The 19,941-nt window shown below is 41.4% G+C and overlaps 1 protein-coding gene across 8 annotated transcripts in view; it reads left to right on the forward strand.

Annotated features, from left to right (window-relative positions):
- Positions 1-19,941, forward strand: part of HDAC9 (histone deacetylase 9) — a 425,839-nt gene that overhangs the window by 213,665 nt on the left and 192,233 nt on the right. For all 8 annotated transcript variants that reach the window (XM_081881910.1, XM_081881911.1, XM_081881909.1 and 5 more), the window contains 2 exons: positions 8,210-8,341; positions 10,532-10,644. In XM_081881910.1, the coding sequence (XP_081738036.1) occupies positions 8,210-8,341; positions 10,532-10,644 (245 nt within the window). The remainder of the gene's footprint in view (positions 1-8,209; positions 8,342-10,531; positions 10,645-19,941) is intronic.

The raw sequence follows: 19,941 nt of genomic DNA on the forward strand, positions 1-19,941 counted from the left end.
TTAATTACTTGAGAGATATCTTGAGTGATTTCTTGAGTGATATCCTGAGTACCACTTAGGTGGGTCATTAGGTGTGGATTAGTTGTTAAAGTCTTTGTGTCTTGACCTCTTGAACTTTGTGAAGAGTTTTCCTGAGAAGATGGCTGTACTGTACTTAGTTGTGCTCTGGCTTGGCTTCGTGTATAGGGGCGAGCTGTGGTTTTGTGGCTTGTGTCAGCCAGATCTGTGTAGGGATTGCAGGGGGGTGCAGCATCCGGAGGTGCCACCATGGATTGGCTACTGGATGGTGTCTGTAATTCATCTGTGGAGAGGGTCTGGGTTTGGGTCTGGTGTGGTTGATTGGTGTTGGCGTTCTGTGTGCCTCTGGATCTGGTGTCAGTTTTTGTGGGGAGGGCTAATTTCCAGATGTCTGGCAAGCGGGATGTGTCGTCACGCTTGTTCATGTTGTGAGGGTGTTTCTCTATCTCGATGGCTTCCATGATTATTCTCTTGTGGTGATGTTCCGTGTTAAAGAGCAATTTGGAATCTGCAAAATTAATTTCGTGTCCTGTTTCTTTCATGTGTTGGAAAAGAGAGGAAGTTTTTTCTTCTTTTTTGACGGCATTCTTGTGTTCTGCGATACGTGCATTTATTCGTCTGTTTGTTTGTCCAATGTACGTGGCTGGGCAGACTTTGCAGGGTATTTCATAGATCCCTTGGTTTTCCAACTGGATTTTATCCTTCCTTATATCAAGGGCACTACAGATAAAATTAGCAAAATCCTCCATAAACACAATATCAAAACAGCCTTTTGCACCAACCAAAAAATAGCCAATATCCTCAGAAACCCCAAGGATAAAATCCAGTTGGAAAACCAAGGGATCTATGAAATACCCTGCAAAGTCTGCCCAGCCACGTACATTGGACAAACAAACAGACGAATAAATGCACGTATCGCAGAACACAAGAATGCCGTCAAAAAAGAAGAAAAAACTTCCTCTCTTTTCCAACACATGAAAGAAACAGGACACGAAATTAATTTTGCAGATTCCAAATTGCTCTTTAACACGGAACATCACCACAAGAGAATAATCATGGAAGCCATCGAGATAGAGAAACACCCTCACAACATGAACAAGCGTGACGACACATCCCGCTTGCCAGACATCTGGAAATTAGCCCTCCCCACAAAAACTGACACCAGATCCAGAGGCACACAGAACGCCAACACCAATCAACCACACCAGACCCAAACCCAGACCCTCTCCACAGATGAATTACAGACACCATCCAGTAGCCAATCCATGGTGGCACCTCCGGATGCTGCACCCCCCTGCAATCCCTACACAGATCTGGCTGACACAAGCCACAAAACCACAGCTCGCCCCTATACACGAAGCCAAGCCAGAGCACAACTAAGTACAGTACAGCCATCTTCTCAGGAAAACTCTTCACAAAGTTCAAGAGGTCAAGACACAAAGACTTTAACAACTAATCCACACCTAATGACCCACCTAAGTGGTACTCAGGATATCACTCAAGAAATCACTCAAGATATCTCTCAAGTAATTAAGGAACAAAAGAAGAAAAGGCACACTAGCCTGGGAACTTCCTCTCTGCCCAGAACATTGGAGGCTATACACCACACCCCCTCTACAGTATTTATAGGAACTCAAACACTGAGATCCTGCTCTGTTACAGTAACAAGAAGCCGAATGCACCAGCCTGAAGATGACGAGTGAGACCTCGTCGAAACGTCGCCTAGACACCCCAACTTTTACACGGGAAGACACCCGAGGACACCAAAACCTGCATATATATATATATATATATATATATATAATATCACACAAACTGTAAGAGAGGAGATGGGATGGGTAGGTTAGCAATATTTTGACTCAGTCTGGCCTGCGTATGCAATCACAGTAAAAAGTATTGCTCTGTTGATGAGAAGAGGGGAGTTAGGTTGGGAGACAAATAGTTAGTGGATTGTGTAGTGGGGCAGAGCTTTTCCAGCCCCAACATAGCTACCACTTGCTGAGATGGAGATGGAGTGGGGAGGACAGCTAGATACACTGTTGGGAGGACTGAGTTGGCTCTGCTGATGTGTGTGCACAGTCCTTACCTAACCAACCCCTTGATCTGCCCCAGTCATGTCCAGGCAAGCAAAGCCAGTGCCAGGAGGACAGCTCCATAGCTCCATCCTAGCACACCAGCTGCCGCTGCTGCTGCTGCAACTAATTATGCTGACTAGGCCTGTTTCAGAACTCCTCTAGAGCACAGACAGGAGTGCTTCTGGTTGGGCTGAGTGTATCAAGTGAATCAAGGGTACCCATCTGAATATGCTTTTGAGACTAAGAAGGATACTTGGGGACCAGGTGTAGGGGTCAGCTACAGGTTCATGTCCAGTAAACATGACCAATGGCCAGGGGTGATGGGAGTTGTAGTTCAGCGAAATCTGGAGGGCTAAAGCTTCCCCACACTTGGTGTATGTGGTTGGAGTTCAAAATGGGCACTGGAATCCAGAAAGGATGAAATTGTATTGCTAACATCTCCCACAGATAAAATGTACTAAGTGTTATATCAGAACTGGCTCTCAGTCTGTACAGTACAAAGCTCGCTTACATCATAGGTAGCATTGCCATTGTATAAAATGACAAATTCCCATTGTATAAAATGCCGAAAGTACTGATTGTTTAGAAACAAAGTGTAACTTGAGATTGATTTTTATATGGTTGGAATAGTGGCGGTCATAATTAGAAGGCATTTTCTGAAAATATTGAACTCTCTTCTCAAGTGCCTGGTGAAATATTGCAGAGTTGAGAATCAGATTTATACATTTGCCTTAGATTTCTTCTTCCCAGACAGTGTCTAATAATTAGTCTCCCTTTTTTTGGAAACTCAAACAACTTTACATATTTTTGGCATGTGGAATACATGCTTGTTCTGCATTTTTTTCCCCATCCCCGTTCTGCTGATCAAACTGCACCCATTGGTAGCACATATTCTCACATGTTGCAAGGCAGCCTTCCACAGCCTTATGCCCTCCAAAGGTTTTCAACTACAATTCCCATAATTCCTGACCATTGGCCATGACGGCTCAGGCTGATGGGGGTTGTAGTTCAAAACCTGTGGAAAGAACCAGGTTGGGAGAGGCTGTTGTAGGTTCTCCAGTTACTTCCTCATGATACTACTAGCATTAGTGAACAATAGTGATTCCTCCAATGTGAGGCCAGCATGCAGCTTGATAATTACTCTTCACTGGGTCAGGTGGGGAAAGGATCAACTTCCTCCTCCTTTCAGGAAACTGCATAATTTGAGGTTCTGATGAACCACTATGACAGATCTGCAAAAAGAAAGGTAGATGCAGGACTAGTGAACTGTGCAACTCCAAATCTCCATAAAGCTACATGAGAACCAGGAGAATCTTATTATACAAACTGGCCCATGAAGGAGTATTCTCCAATAAGAACTCCCATCACCCTGAGAGTGCAGGAAGCCCTAGGACTTCATAGTTGTGGCTGTAGTAGTCAAGACCTCTAAAACAGATTATTTAGGTTATTGAACAAAGATACATTTGAAGTTACAAAGAAGCACACTTAACATTGGATATGTGATCAGGCCTGTGATTAGAGGTTCCTGCTGCCAAGTAGCATGTCTTGGTTAAAGCCGAAAGCTCTAAGTATTTCAGAGCTATTTATGAATAACAGCACTAGCTTTATAGTTCTCTCTTGATTTTCTCATGGGAAAGTAATATAAATGAGAGTGATTCCTCCCAGTTGGGTTTCACTGTTAGCAATGCAAATCATGCCGAAATTGTACATAATTCCCTTCCAAAGGAAAGGAAATAGCATTTCAATGGTTTTCCTCAGTGTCTCATTGACTTATGGTGGTATACAATTAATTCTGCTAAATTACTCTACCAGATGGAAGGTTTTACATTGTGTATGAAGCTAATTAAGTTTTGCTGTTGTTATAACTCCAGATAGAAAGGACCAAATCTGAACGTGAGCTTATTTCAATCAACTTTCTTAGTGAGGCAAATCCTCAGGTACTATGAAGAGGTAGCATTTTTCCTCCCCCCCTAGCCTTTCTTATATTTAACAGACTTATGCCCCACCTTTATCTACAAGGAGCCAAAGACAACATACCTCCCTCAATTTAGCCTGTTAACCTTGTGAGGTAGATTGTGCTGCCCTGACCCAAGGTCGCCAGAGAAGCTTCATGGCTGAGTGGGCATTTGAGCCTAGCCTCATTATGTCATAATGGGTCTCATTATGCAGATAACAGTGTTGCGCTTTCCAAACAAAACAAACAACAACAGGCAACTTTTATTTTTATTTTGTACACCAGTTGTGGTTCCTCCCCCTCCCTCTCTGGATGTACCACAAAGTTCTGTACTCATATCACCTTTCTTAAATATATTGTCACAAATTATGGTATCACTGAGAAATTGGGGCATGTCACAATAAAAAGCGCCATGGCCAAATTTAGTAATTTGGACATTTATGGTCCTGTTTTTTAAGTGCACCCTACAGGCGAAATGTTTCAATTATACTATCTTAAGTAATGACAAAAGGTTGTTTTCCAAAACTTTAGTTTCTTATATATGAGCGTATGGCCTGGAGATAAAGGACTTGCTCACTATGTCTAGATATATTCAGAGCACAATCTGTACCCTCAAAGAATCCAGGGAGTTGTAGTTTCTCCCTCATAGAGCTAAAATTCTCCACACCCTTAATAAACTACAGTTTGCAGGATTCTTTTTTGTATACCAATTTAATAGTATACCTTCCCATGCTTCCTGATGAGGTTCTTTAAGTAATGATCTGCAATTTGATACAAAGATCTGTTTTGTTGCTGGGATCTTAAGAGAATGATAGCCTGTTATCTGTCAGAATCCAATCTTTATAAAGCATTTCCCAACACAAATAAGAGAAATCCCTGCTTCAGTTCCCCAGCCTTTTACACATACCAGACAATGGAGAAGACAGAGTTGGTGACAAAGATATTTGTGGGCCTCTACTGTCAATTTCTAAAGGGACACGGGTGGTGCTGTGGTCTAAACCACAGAGCCTAGGGCTTGCCGATCACAAGGTCAGGGGTTCAAATCCCTGCGACAGGGTGAGCTCCCGTTGCTCAATCCCTGCTCCTGCCAACCTAGCAGTTCAAAAGCATGTCAAAGTGCAAGTAGATAAATAGGTACCGCTCCGGTGGGAAGATAAACGGCGTTTCCGTGCGCTGCTCTGGCCCAGAAGCTGTACGCCGGGTCCCTCAGCCAGTAAAGCGAGATGAGTGCCACAACCCCAGAGTCGTCCATTACTGGACCTGACGGTCAGGGGTCCCTTTACTGTCAATTTACTGTCAATTTCTCCATGTTGCAGATGCCCTCCTCCCCAAATCATTGGTTTTGATGTATGAAGCCCAATACAGATTGGAAGCAGGATACCTGAAAGTTTATCTCACCCCTTCTATACCCAGTCCATCACTGTGTAGTTGAGGGCCACCTGCAGATGCCATCTTATTGGGAGGTCCATTCCACACAGCATAGGAATTGGTGTTTAGCATTGTGGCACCTTCCATTGCATATTAGACATGAGCAATTTCTGTTGTCTTTTCAGCATCTACTTTCCTCTTTTTAACAAGCATTTTAAATTGAGATTGTACTGAAATTTCAATTGTATTGAAATTGTTTTAAAGGTTAGATAGATAGATAGATAGATAGATGATATATAGATAGATAAAATCATTTGTTGTTTGCCTCCCTGCAAGATATGCATTCAATAAATAAACAAAAACCAAGGTACTGTTTGAAACAGTCATGCTACATTCTAGTCCAGTTGTCCTAGGTATATCGAGAACATATTCAGGACAGGTAGGCAACATGCAGTCCTCCAGATGTTCTGGACTTTCATTATCCCCAGCCAACATGGCTAATGGTGAGGATTACAGTCTGTGGGTGGTGGGTACCATGTTGCTTACTCTTATTCTAGGTGTTTTCTCTCATTTGGTAAAGTTTTTAATTTCTTTGCTTTCTTCCAGCAAGGGGTGAGGTAGGAATCTGATTTCTACCCCTGTTGTCAAATAGTTTTCATTTAAATAACGATGCTTCATCTTTAATGGAAGTAGTTTATCTTTTCCACCGGAGCATAAATTCAGTGCTCTACAGAAAGGCGGTCTTGTGTTTATGCTATTGATTGAAATGCAGAGTGCGATGGGGAGGTGGTTAAAAATAGAAAGGCAATCAAAGCAGCTGGGCATGAAAACACATTCAGAGGCAAGTGGGACTTCTCCCTAGTGAAATGGTGAGGAGCTTTTTCTTCGGGCCCTGAAGAGTACATCCCATCATTCAGGCACCAATATGGAAAACTTCAGCAGTTGGAGGAACATGGAGACCTATAAATAGAATATAACCCTACAAGTAAATTGAGTCGAAGCCAGAGATGACTTCACTGCAAATTGTAATTATTGTCAGGTGGGATTATAGGTTGAAAGAGAGAAGGAGAGAGAGAAACAACTTGGTGATAATGCAGTTCTTTTGCATGCTGATAGGGCAGGTTTTCTTAGGGAGCAGGTATTTGTTTTGAAAACATTAAAAACAGAACTGCTTTAAAGTCACTGGTGAAATGAAGCACTTTTAACAGGTCATTTCTGTTGAAAGGTGATGAACTAGGTGTTACGTGGGAGACATCTGATCAGACTGCCAATATTGTTTTCTGTCCTTACAAGGAGCTGTGGGGAAGAGAGTTGGCATTGGGATCTTGTCCTGGGTAACATCTCCCTTGCTGTTTCTTCAATTGAAATCCTCCCTGAAGTTAGCATTAACCATGGGAGGGTGGAAGAAAAGTACTCCTATTGTATTTAAGAGCTTACTGGATCAGGCCAATAGCCACTGAGTCCTGGATCCCCTTTTCACAGTGGCCAACCAGATGCCTCTGGGAAGCCTGTGAGCAGGATTCAAGCATGAGAGCCCTCTCCCCTTCTGCTGTCTCCAGCAATTGGTATTCAGAAGCACACTGCCCCGGACTGTGGAGGCACAGCATAGCCATCACTGCCAGTAGCCACCACCAGTTGCCTTTTCCTCTTCTCCCCCACCTACACAGTTAATAGCAGGGGGTGGTGGTGGGCAGGGATATGCCATGTGTCAGGGAAATGGTTATGTCGGGGGAGGATTACAGTGGTAGCTCAGGTTACAGAGGCTTCAGGTTACAGAGGCTTCAGGTTACAGACTCCACTAACCCAGAAATAGTACCTCGGGTTAAGAACTTTGCTTCAGGATGAGAACAGAAATTGTGCTCTGGCAGCCTGGCAGCAGCGGGAGGCCTCATTAGCTAAAGTGGTGCTTCAGGTTAAGAACAGTTTCAGGTTAAGAACGGACCTCTGGAACGAATTAAGCACTTAACCTGAGGTACCACTGTAAACTCCAGTTACCTGGGACCAGAAATCAGAGCCAGATCTCCATCTTGCAAATGCTTTAGCCCAAAGAAAAACACATCAAGAGAAATTATCGTAGACCCCCTATTTACCCATTAGGGCAGGGATGGAGAACCTGTGGCCCTCCAGATGTTGCTGGACTCCAACTTCCATCTTCCCCAACCATGGGGCATATTGGCTAGAGCTGATGGGAGTTCAACAACAGCTGGAGGGGCACAGGCAGCCCGTCCCTGCCTTACAACCCTGAAACGGTGCTTACGGAAACACCAGGAGCAGTATGAATGGACAAGTGCAGGGCTACCTAGGATTTAAAATAACAAACATATTGTTAGCATTTTTTAAGATGAGAAGCTGTTTTGAGATTACAGGAATCTCTCATGTTGTTAGCTGGCATATAGCACTGTGTCTGATGAAGGGCTATTACTTGAAATGCATCAGGCATTTTTAAAATAAATCATTATTTTGCATCTCGAAGTTTGACTCCCGCCCCCCCTTTTTTTGTTCATATGTGACTTCTGACATGAATTTAGTACCTGGCCTCTAGTCAAGCCCAAGACTCCATCCATTAAATAATGTTGCTCTGCCTTACAGGATGTTCTGAAGGTGAATACAGTTTAAAAAAAAGTTGGAGACTAAAACATGCTTATGAATAAATACTATTTATAACTGATATCCTACTGTGCCGTTGACTTGCCAACTTGCTTATGATTTAAGAGGGAGAAATACTATTTATTCCCACTTCCTGACCTCTAGCTTTCTGTATCATAAAGATGTATTTTGTTGTCTCCATTCCCAGCCTCCGAGCCCAACTTAAAAGTTCGCTCCAGATTAAAACAAAAGGTGACGGAAAGGAGAAGCAGCCCTTTACTCAGGAGAAAGGATGGAACCGTTGTCTGCTCCTTCAAGAAAAGATTGTTTGAGGTGACAGGTAATGAAAGACTGGACCGGAGAGATCCTGTTTGCATTTGGGGAGAAATATCATCTTTATAAATGAGCATGTTTATTAAGTCCATAGTAGAGTAATATCTTTACTGAGACAACCAAATTGTCATAGAGTAGTGTGCAAGCTTTTGAGTTCACAAGAACTCTTCATCAGGCTATATGTTGAAACTTGTAGAGGGAGCGGCTGGTGTGATGGGCCATGGATCTACTTCCTGGGATGGTGCAGGGGTGAGGCAGGATGGTGATGATGGCACAGCTGGGCAGCCACTGGTGGAACCAATACAGCTCTGCTACCATTGAGGCCACACACATCTCGCCACTGCCCTTTTCTGTTCCCTCACTGTCCCAGGAAGCCACAATGACACTGTTGTTGGAAGAGCAGTTTCACACCACCACACTGGCCACTCCTGGCAAAAAAGAAAAAAGAAAAAAAAGAAAAAAGGTTTTGGGTGTTTGTCAAACCAGCCATGTGTGCATCTGGTAAGTTTAAACATCTAGCCTGGTCAAGGGTTCTGGGGAACGCAAAAGCTTGCGTACTATTTACATTTTGGTGGACCCCACAAAGATATTGTCCTAATAAGGACTTTGGGATTTTTCTTCCAGGCTACCATGGCTACCTTTACTCTTTGCCCTGTGTTGTGTAAATTAAATCAGATGATGCAGATAATTTACAAAAGTCAGTCCAAATGATACATATCTTAAAGTTGATGCTGAGGAGAACTCTATGTATTCAATTCTTCTGATGTTAATGAAAATCTTTTTTTTTTCTTTTTTCTTTTTGCAAAATCAGAGTTTGCACAAAACTAGGTGGTAGAAGGAAGCATCCTTTTATTAGGAAAATTACCAACAATCTTCAGTAGTTATCACCAGTTTCTAGTTGTTATTGTTTTTTGAGCTCTGTGTCCTTTTCTAAAGGTTCTTTTCTAAAGGTTGTAGTGTTAACATGTAGTGTGACATCTCAGACAGATGGACAAAATAAACAGTGGTCATCTTTGTTCTTTATTCCTCTGGAAAAATCAACACTACATCCCATAAGATACACAGTCAGGGGTGTTGAGTTTGATGAGGGGAAATGAACTATTTTAAATGAAAGGATTTAATCCTTTGTATAGATGAGAAAATTTTCAAATCAGTTTTTTAAAAAAGAATCCCTTCCTTTGTATGAAATGCCGGGGTTCACTGTAATATGATTTTAAAATGTGTAAATTTAACTACAACTGAAGGTACAAATGTTGTAGGTTTTTTAGGGGGGGGGGCTGCACTACCCCTAAAGTGTCAGGAATAAGTATGAAAGAGAGAGAGATAAAATGGGCAACAATAAATGAGTAGAAAATGAGCTGGTCTTTTTACTTGCTTTTCAGTATAAAGTTTGCATTAATATTGATAGTAAGGGTGATATTTTTTACTGACTGACCCCATGGATCCAAGTTCAGCAACTGTTGTTTTCCTCAGCTGCAATAAGGAGCTCACATCTTTAAACAGTTGTGTGATATATTAGTGAAAACTGCCCTTTATTCTTTAGAAAGCATGCAGAAATGTACTGCATCAAAACAAAATAAGATATAACCATGAAAACGCCACGTTAAGATGTTTTAAGCTTCATGCTTTCCCCCAGAGTTCACTGACAGAGATGCACTGTCAGTGAGGTATTGTTTTTTATTAGTTACTCATATAAAGGCTGGTTCACAACTGAAGTCCTCCAGGGGTTTATCCAAACAGCCTAGGAATGGCAGTAGGCCTCATGAATTGATGACATGTTATTATGACCTTTGAGTGTCCAGTATCTCTGTCATGCTGATCTCTCACAGAGGCAGCAGAGAATGCAGCCAAAGGTACTTCCTTTTCCTTTACTCATTAGTAACTCCCTTTCAGTATTTTCCTGCTGCTGAGTAACTTGCTATCTCTGAGGCAGCAGTGAGAGGGGGTAGAATTGCCCGAGTTATAAATTGTCCCCTTTGTCTATTGGAAGAATCATGGAATTGATTCTGAGAGTGAATAAAAATAGAACTTAGTTGTCTTATATTATATGTCACCCTTATGTTATATTCCTTTGAGAGGAAGAGCAGGAAGTAGTAGTAGTAGTAGTAGTAGTAGTAGTAGTAACACACAGTTTGCTGTAGCTGATATTTCCGAAATACTATGTGTACTTATTTTTATTTCTTCTTTCCACCCCCAGAATCATCAGTCAGTAGCAGTTCACCAGTTTCAGGTCCCAGTTCACCAAGTAATGCCCCTGCTGGGAATACAGAGAACGACACCTCAGTGTTGCCAATGAATTCCCAAGCTGAGGTAAGACCAGAATCCCTTCATTGGCCTGGGAATCATTTCACCAGCTTTGGGAGGGCCCTCTGCATGGAGTCCTCTGGTGCCCCTCCTCGTGGGGGGCACCCAGTGGGATGTGCATGTTAGCCTGTCCCCTTCGTCTCCTACATGTTTCCAACTAGCATAGGAATGGGTAAGCAACCTTGCTGATAGATAAGAGCGGGAGGAGGTTGGTAACCCTCCAATGGTGGTCACCACTGAAATTTCCCAGTTTTGTAATGTTACCCTGTGGGCAATTACTAGGGTAGCTGCCCTGAGCTCTTTGAGTGCTGGCCTAGGGGAAGGGCAGCAACAACAGTAGACCCTCATCAGCTTCCTAAGGATATTGTCTGCTGACCACCAACCCTGCTCTCTATCTCAAGCTGCCTTGATCAGCTCTTTCGGACCAGTAGGCAATAACAATAGAAGTGGCACCCGGGAACACTGGTTGGAGACTGCAACAGAACTCTATTTTCCTGATTTCACTTATTTTGAGAAGTGTATCCCATCTTTTTGCTCATGACAAAATCTTTCAAAGTGGCTTACAAAAATTGAAATACACATTAACATTCAATAAAATTTGAAATGCGCGCATACACAAAACTTATGTCAGCACATTAACCTCTGGGAACCATACAGGTAGGTCCAGTTCTCCCCATGCTATCCCTTTAAAGGGAGAGAGGACAATGAGAAATAGAATGGGGAAGACTGCTAGACCAATTTAGTAATAGCTTAAATATGATTATCAAATGGAATAGTGAAACGATGCACATCCCCTGCAGAGACACTTCTGCATAATTCGCTGGTGCTGACATGCCTTTTGAATGGTGTGCCTATAAAAGTGGAAGGCGGGGCAAGAGCCTCTTAGTGGGAGGAGCTTGTGAACAATCCTAAAAGATATATGTCTTGTGGGATTTACGCCAGCCTGGTTGCGAGTTTTCACCTTCCCTGATGAAAATGATCAAATTCCTCTAGTCTCTGGGTATGCGCCATTGTTTTCACCAGAGCAATATTGGAAAAAGCTATGCCACTGACCTAATGCTCAAACATGAGAAGAACGGCAAAGGAAGAAGGGACTGGAAGTGGGAAAGTAGATTGGGAGGGGTTACATATAATAGGGACTTAAGGTGGTTATAGCCAAAAGGGACTCGCGGGGGGGGGGGGATGACTCATAATCATCAGCTGACCTGCATGCACACACATGCTCCCTCTTTCTACCATTTCCTTGATCTAGGTATAGCTGTCATGTCCAAGAAGGTCATTCAAAAATTCAGAAATAATACTTTGTGTTAGCATGGTCTGATGGTATATAAATCTGTGCATATGGAACTAAAGAGCAGCTCACACAACCACAATGAACAAGTTTCCAGCATGTGGCAAAGTGCTCAGATGGCTGGCCAGCTCCTCATTTAACTTGCATGCTGCACTATTGCTGGTAGCTAGTGGTGTTTTCCTGACTGTGAGTTGGGCCGAAAGTTGGGTGCAAAGTTTAAACTATGACAAAATCAGTACATGTCAAGCTGGTTGGGGATACACTCAAGCCATATTCTCAGTCAGTTTGGTGATTTTTGTTATATGTAACAGGGCCTTAAATGAGAAATCTAAGAATACTGGTGTCTAATACTTCACAGTAGCAGATAGGGGCAGTTTTAGACAACGTCACAGATGCTTAAGTCAGATGTTATCAGAGATGAGGGAGAAATTAGATTCAGTTCACCTTTAAAGATGAAACTTTGAGTAACAGTATGCCAACTGGAACACAGCCATGCTTCAAAATTTGCACTTCCATGAATTTTACAATGCAAGTAATGTGTACAGAAATGCATATATTGGGGTAAGATGTGCATTAAAATGCATATATTAGTGAAAACAGCATACAAAATGTTTGCATTAGATTAGGAAAAATTGCTTTGCAAAACTATACATTAGGAAAAATATCAGGAGCAGTTCACACTAAAATGCTGGTGGATTTTCATGGGGAGTTTGTAAAAGATCACAGACTGATGTGGAAACATGGAGAACTGAACTTGAGACTGGAATCTGAAACTGACATATTTGCTTTTCCTTAGTTGTGATGCATAGCAGTAAAATATTTCTGATATAAATTTGAGCCTCCAATTGAGCAGAACACTAAATGAAGAATATAAAAATATTTCTTAATATGGCTGCCTTGGGGGCACACAAGCTTTTAGTGTGTGGAGAACATCAGAAAACCTAGATTTGGAGCATGCAACTCAAAAATATATATACAATAACTGACACATAGCCAGAGCTCCATACAACCCATTTAGCCCAAATTACTTGGATTTCAGCCAGTTTAGTACTTTGACTTTACTGAGTTGTGGTTCATGTTGGTAATTTCCTGTCTAGATTAAACGTATTGTTTGTTATCCTGCAGTACATACTGAAAAGCAGTAAAATAATTTGTCTGGTTACTCTCTGGAAGTTTATTGTAGCAAGTGTTCTGTTTTTAAGTATAAATGTACTATAGTAATCTTATTACAGCACATCTGTAAAGAGAGGGGCATTGGCATCACAGTCATCACTAGCTGGTAGTGAGAAAGCTTCTCTTTTACTTACTTAGAGGAATGTACATGTTCAAATGTGTGCCCTTTAAAATAGAGTTAAAGCATACTTTCCCCCGAACACTATAATTTTTCTCGCATGCAATTTTTTAATGTATATACCTGCAGCCTTCAAATAAGTTCTTAATACTTGCTTTGTTCATTTATTTCAAGTATGGATAACCCAAACTTCACCCACCCACCCTGTGGTGGGTGGGGGGCTGCAACAGATGCCCTAGCTTCATCATAGTGGGTGGTAGTAATATAACCCCTACATAAGATGTTGGTGGCTTTTTCCCAAAGTGGCATATCAAAGACAAAACCCAAAGCAATCCCACCTTCTACATTAGCCAGCAGCACTTGGGATATAGCAGTAGATGTGCCATGTTGTTCCTCTATATCTCCTCGTTAGGATTGCCCTGTTAAGCAGACAAACAAGGTCTTAACCTAGCACCAATTATTTGCTTTACTGAATGTTTTAATTCTGGATGTATTTAATGCTATGATGGTACTGCTGTATTGTGTATTTTAATTATGCGTGGCTATCTTATAATTGATTTTATGCTTGTCAGCTGCTTAGAAGCCACTTTGGCATGCCATCAGTATATTAATTAATTAGTTAATTATAAAGGAAAAGTGTGTTAAATTGCTGTTCTCCTGTCTAACAGCATCAGCTGCTTACTAGATCTGTTCTTCCCCTCTAGTTGTACCCAGTTCCGTAATCTCTTTGTAGAGATACATAGCTTTGTTTATTGTAAAATAGCAACAATAGCAGCAGCTTGAATAGATGCCTCTTCCACTAAAATCTTCACACTTTTCCTTACCGTAGATGTACAAAGGCAAGTGGGTGACACAACCTTCCCCAATCTGGTATTCTACAAATATTTTGAACTACAGTTCCCATCACCCCAGGCTGAGGTGACCAGGGCTGGTGGGAACTGTAGCTCAAAACACCAGGTTCAGGAATATAATATAATAATAAGGGTGAGATAGTGGAACAAATCTAGGCTTGGGGGCAAACAGCAAGTACGCAGACTTCAATCTTTAAACCTTCTGAGAACCATACTGAGTACCATATTGGCTTAATTCCATTAAAACAAACAATTCAGAGGAAGGTTTTGCTCTATCCCCCAGTTCCCCCCCCCCCCGGTTCTTCACCGCTTTTCTCAAAGTCCCATGCTTTTTATCACCCCACATATGAGAATGAGAGGTTGGTTAAAAGCTTTTAATAGGTGTGAGAACCACACAAAAAGTGGGTGTCTTAAATATATACACAGAGCTTCATGCCTTCTTAGAGAATTACTAGAAAAAGGAATATTTCATTATGAGAAAATGTAGGATCCTAGCTCTCAAAGAATGGTCATCACAGACTTGATAATAGGTGGACATACCTTGACGTTTTCACTTAGAAAATGCCTGCTTGATGCCATAGCATGTTATAGCTTCTGTTGTTATTACTACTTCTGCTGCTGCTACCACCACTACTACTTTTTAATATTAATTTATTACTAACAGGAAAAGCAGCTATTATGTATATTGTATATTATTTATAGTGTACCCATTGCCTTGACTGATATACCTTCCTTGTGAACTTCTTACATGGAGCATTCAGAATACTTTTTTGCAGCTATCCATGTGCATAGAGTTAGCAGTTTTACTCAGAAGCCAATCTTACCAAAATAGCAGGTTTACTTCAAAATAAGTGTTATAGGATCGCACTATTAATATAGCATAACTATGTGAGGTTTTTAATGACCTTAATATCTTTAATCAATAATACTGAACATGCAGGAAATGATTGCCATCTGCAGCTTCAAACTTGCATCAAAATCTGGGCACCTTAAAGACTTAACACATTTATTATGACATCAGCATGTAATTACGTGATACCGTATTGCATTGCATTAATCCTATTAATTGCATGGAAACTATGTGTGGATCTTCTGATTTTAAAAAAAGAACATAAGGGAAAGTAATTTGTCAGATATAAGGCTAATGGGATAATTTCTTCAGGTCACTGCCAGGACAGTAACCCCTGAAGACTGAAAAGCCCAGTTCAATCTCCAACAGTGACTTTCCCTAATAATGAATTAATTGTGTGTGTGAACTCTGATCCAAGGGGCAGGCGTGTGACCTCTTCACACTGATAAGTAGCTTTTCTTTGGCCCAGAACAACCCCGTTCCCTAAAAGACTACATTGATAGCAACCATGTGGAGGTTTGACTCATAATCCTCTGTGCAGGATTCCAGGAAGTTCAGACTGTGTAGAGTTTCAAAACAGGGTGGCTAATCCATACTTCGATGTTGTCAGCTCACAAAGTTTGCGTCAGGCAATAAAATAATGCTACGGTGTCATATGAACCATCTTGGACACTAAGGTCTTCAGGGGAAACTCTGCTCAGTGATCTAGCATTTTGAGCAGAATAGGGGAGTATAGCAAGGGTAGCCAACATAGTGATCTCCAGATGTTCTGGACAACAACTCCCATCATCTTCAATCAGCCTGGTCAATGCTCAGGGGTGATAGTTATAATCCAGAACATCTGGAGGGTACCACAGTGGCTGCATCTGGAGTAGGGCTTTTCCACAATGCTGTCAGAATTAGGGAACTCCCCCATCAGGGTTCTCACTAGACCAGGAGGAGTCAAGATGCTGCCCCCCCCCAATGTTGCTGGAGTACAGTTTCTAGCATTCCTGAGCATTGACTATAGTGCTAGCTGGGGTTCATGCGAGTTGGACTCCCAACAGCATCTGGAGGGTATCACATTGGCCAGCCCTGCACAAGTTTTATGTAACCTATTAAAATCCTATATATGATGGGCTTAGAATAGGCTTCTAAAAATGATGCTGTCATAGGACATTTACAAAACAACTCCTTTGCCATTGTTTTGTATTACACAGTACTGTTTTTTAAGTGTCATTTTTATGCTTGGTTGTTTCAAAGCTATACATTGCTATGAGTAATAGCTAAAAAAGCAGCCAGCACATTTAGATCAGTAGCAGCAGCAGTTTGTTGTGCTAGAAATAAGATCAAACTGCACAATATGACTTGAAAAGTGGTCCAGTAATGTTAACAGCATAGATAGCATACTTCTCAGCATTTTTAACCATAGACAGTTCTCAAACAATAATTTGTTACTGAGAAACTCTCAGGTGATGTTATCGGCTTCAGTACAATTCCAGTGATATGGAAATAGGGCAAATGTATGTGAGGAAAGCAGACATCACATGATAGTGGGAATAGTTTTGGTGCTCTCATGTCCCCAGTTTCTTTACCTACAACCACATTTGAAATTGTTGTGGTAACCCTGCATCTGAGATGTACCATTGCCACTATCTAGTTAGTTGATGGTTAGTGATGTGGTCCTGTGAGCCGAAACATTTTTCCAAGGGACAGTATGATTGATTTGAGCTGGGGCTCTTTTGATTATTTAAGAGTAACCAAACAATGAAGAATGTTCAAGTTGTACGCTGGCTGCTGGCTGCTGGCTCGAAAGGTTAGCTATCAAATCAATTCTTCATCAGACACAGGAGAAACACTTCTAACAATAGGTTTAAGTGGTTTATTTATAATTAAAAAAACACCAAGCTGTTGAGTCCTCCCCACCTCACGATCTAGCCCAGCTCATGTTCTTCTTGTTGTATAACGTTGGGACATTCTGCACAGAGTGTCACTTTCACATATGAGTGGACATGCACAGCCTTGGTTTTCATGGCAAAACCACCAGAATGCCTATATTACGCAAATCCAATTGAAAAAAATACGTCAACGTAATAGGCTGTATGATAACAACTGCAAAGTTATTTACTAGAAACTACTTCTCAAAAATTAGATACAGCTTCTCATAGTGTCAAAATCAGCATCGTGACATAATATATTAAAATGTAGTTTATGCAGTTGACAACCAAGTCCAGTATGTACAAAATACAAATCCTATTTTGTCTGTGCCATAATACATTAATTTCTAACTTCTTCATCTTCTCTTGTATTTTTCTGTCTGGTGTATTCCTTAGAAGAGTGACAATCACAATGTTGATTTTGACACTATGAGAAGCTGTATCTAATTTTTGAGAAGTAAAGGTAAAGGGACCCCTGACAATTAACTCCAGTCGTGAACGACTCTGGGGTTGTAGCGCTCATCTCACTTTAAAGGCCGAGGGAGCTGGCGTTTGTCCGCTTCCGCAAACAGTTTTTCTGGGTCATATGGCCAGCATGACTAAGCCGCTTCTGGCAAAACCAGAGAACTGCATGGAAATGCCATTTTGAGAAGTAAGGTAAAGGTAAAGGGACCCCTGACCATCAGGTCCAGTCATGACCGACTCTGGGGTTGCGGCTCTCATCTCGCTTTATTGGCCGAGGGAGCCGGCATACAACTTCCAGGTCATGTGGTCAGCATGACTAAGCCACTTCTGGCGAACCAGAGCAGTGTACGGAAACACTGTTTACCTTCCCGCCAGAGCGGTACCTATTTATCTACTTACACTTTGACATGCTTTTGAACTGCTAGGTTGGCAGGAGCTGGGACTGAACAACAGGAGCTGACCCTGTTGTGGGGATTTGAACCACCGACCTTCTGATTGGCAAGTCCTAGGCTCTGTGGTTTAACCCACAGCGCCACCCGTGTCCCTATTTTTTTTGAGAAGTAGTTTCTAGTAAATAAATTTGCAATTGTTATCGTATTATGTTTACATATTTTTTCCAATTGGTTTTCATGGCAGCAAGTAATGATGGGGGAACAGCTGTGACAGGAGAATCCTCTACCATTATGAACATGAGTCAGGAATGTAAATGACCACTCCTTGCTATGGCCCTTTCCTGCTGCAAAGCACCTTTGTCTCATTTAAAACCACTCTGCTGTAACCATTGAAGTAGCAGTTACAGATAGGTAGCCGTGTTGGTCTGCCATAGTCAAAACAAAACAAATTCCTTCCAGTAGCACCTTAAAGACCAACTAAGTCAGTTCTTGGTATGAGCTTTCGTGTGCATGCACACTTCTTCAGATACACTGAAACAGAAGTTTCCAGACCCTTCTATATAGTGAGAAGGTGGGGAGGGGTATTACTCAGAAGGGTGGTGGGAATGGGTGATTGGCAGATAGCTGTGATGAGCCTGTTAAGTAGCAATTTGCTCTTAAATGTCCTGCCATACAATCTGGAAGCCTTTTTAAAAAGAAAAAATGTTTTCTGAAAGCACATTTACATATTACTCATTGCAATCACATTCTTAAATGGGCTGAAAAGTAAGCATGAAGGTTTTCCTCTGTCTAATACAATCTTGGTGTCATGCCTAGATAAGTGGCTGTCGGGACATTTGCATCATCTAAAACAAAGCATGATTGTCTTATCTGCCCTGCTGCCTTCCCCCCTCCCCCCAAAAAACACCTGTGGTTTTTTTCATGAGCCAATTTAATCTGTTAGTTAAGTAAAACTCATAAAATTAATCAATTAAGATTTCTTAAGTCAGTGAAGATCCCTAAACTACATGGCACACTACACTAACTGGAAAGACAGTCTGCTCAGAGGAACAGTAGCAGCAGATGGGGAGAGTGTTATGGAGATTAAATGAAAATGTAAGAATGGGATGCTAGCTCTGCTCCCTGTCCCTGTTGCACTCTACTTCTTGAAGGAAATCTGTCTGCAGTGGCGAAGCTTCCTCTACTCTTGATTTTGGATAACTTTCACCCATATGATTCTGTGTTCCCAATACTTTCAAATTTGGGTTTCTGTTTTATGTAAGACTAGACTAGAATGTCAGGATACAAACAGAAGCAATTGCGTTAGGCAGAGATGTCTACAGATGCATGAAGATTCACTGGAGCATCTCCTCTGCTGTCGTTTATTGCACACCCTAAATTGATTTAATTTCTGGACATACATATCCCACTGTTCTTCCATCGTGGAACCCAAGGGACCATACTTTGAAGAATTCACTTCATAACTTTCTTATCTTTAAATCCTAGCTTCCTTACTTTTAAAGGAAATGAATTCCTTACTAACAATGCAACTGCTCCAACATCAGTAATACTGTTCATGGCAGCAAGGGAGGCTTTCCAGGGGTTGCAGTTTGGAGAAGATTGCATCTTCCGATGAACCAGTCCTTGGGCTGGTTCCCTTGTGGGAAGCCTCGATCCTATTAAGACAGTGTAGGAGCACAGGAAAGAGCATTGGGAAAGAACCAGGCTGAAATTAAACAAATGCCAATGAAAAAATTATTCATTCTTCCTCAATGGTTTATTGACCACTTTGATATATTTTTATGGTTTGGCAGTATATAAATATATTTACGAATAAATAATAAGTAAATAAGTGTTAACCAAAACACATGTACGTAATTATTCAAGTAAAATATAAGCACATTTTAAAACATAGATTTAAGCGCCCTTTAATATTCAGTTGATCATTGTTAGCATTACAAAGATGTTACATATTCTGTATGCCTAAAAGTTGGAGGTGAACAATGTTCTAAAGCATAAGAGAAGAATTTGTCACTAGGGGTGGGGCAGAAATGGATTCAGCTTACATTTAAAGGTGGGCATCTAGAATTCCATCTTTCGAAACAGTCAGAAACTGAAACAGCCATCATTTGAAAGCCGCACATATCCAGATTTTGTAATCCAGTTCTCCAGCCAAGTAATACCGTATATTCAAAAATTTACATATGCTAGGGTAAAGTGTGCCTACAGATGCATATAATGGTGGAAATAACATCCAAAAATGGGTGC

The sequence above is a fragment of the Podarcis erhardii genome, assembly GCF_964252035.2.
Source record: "Podarcis erhardii genome assembly, chromosome: 12".
Lineage (NCBI taxonomy): Eukaryota > Metazoa > Chordata > Lepidosauria > Squamata > Lacertidae > Podarcis > Podarcis erhardii.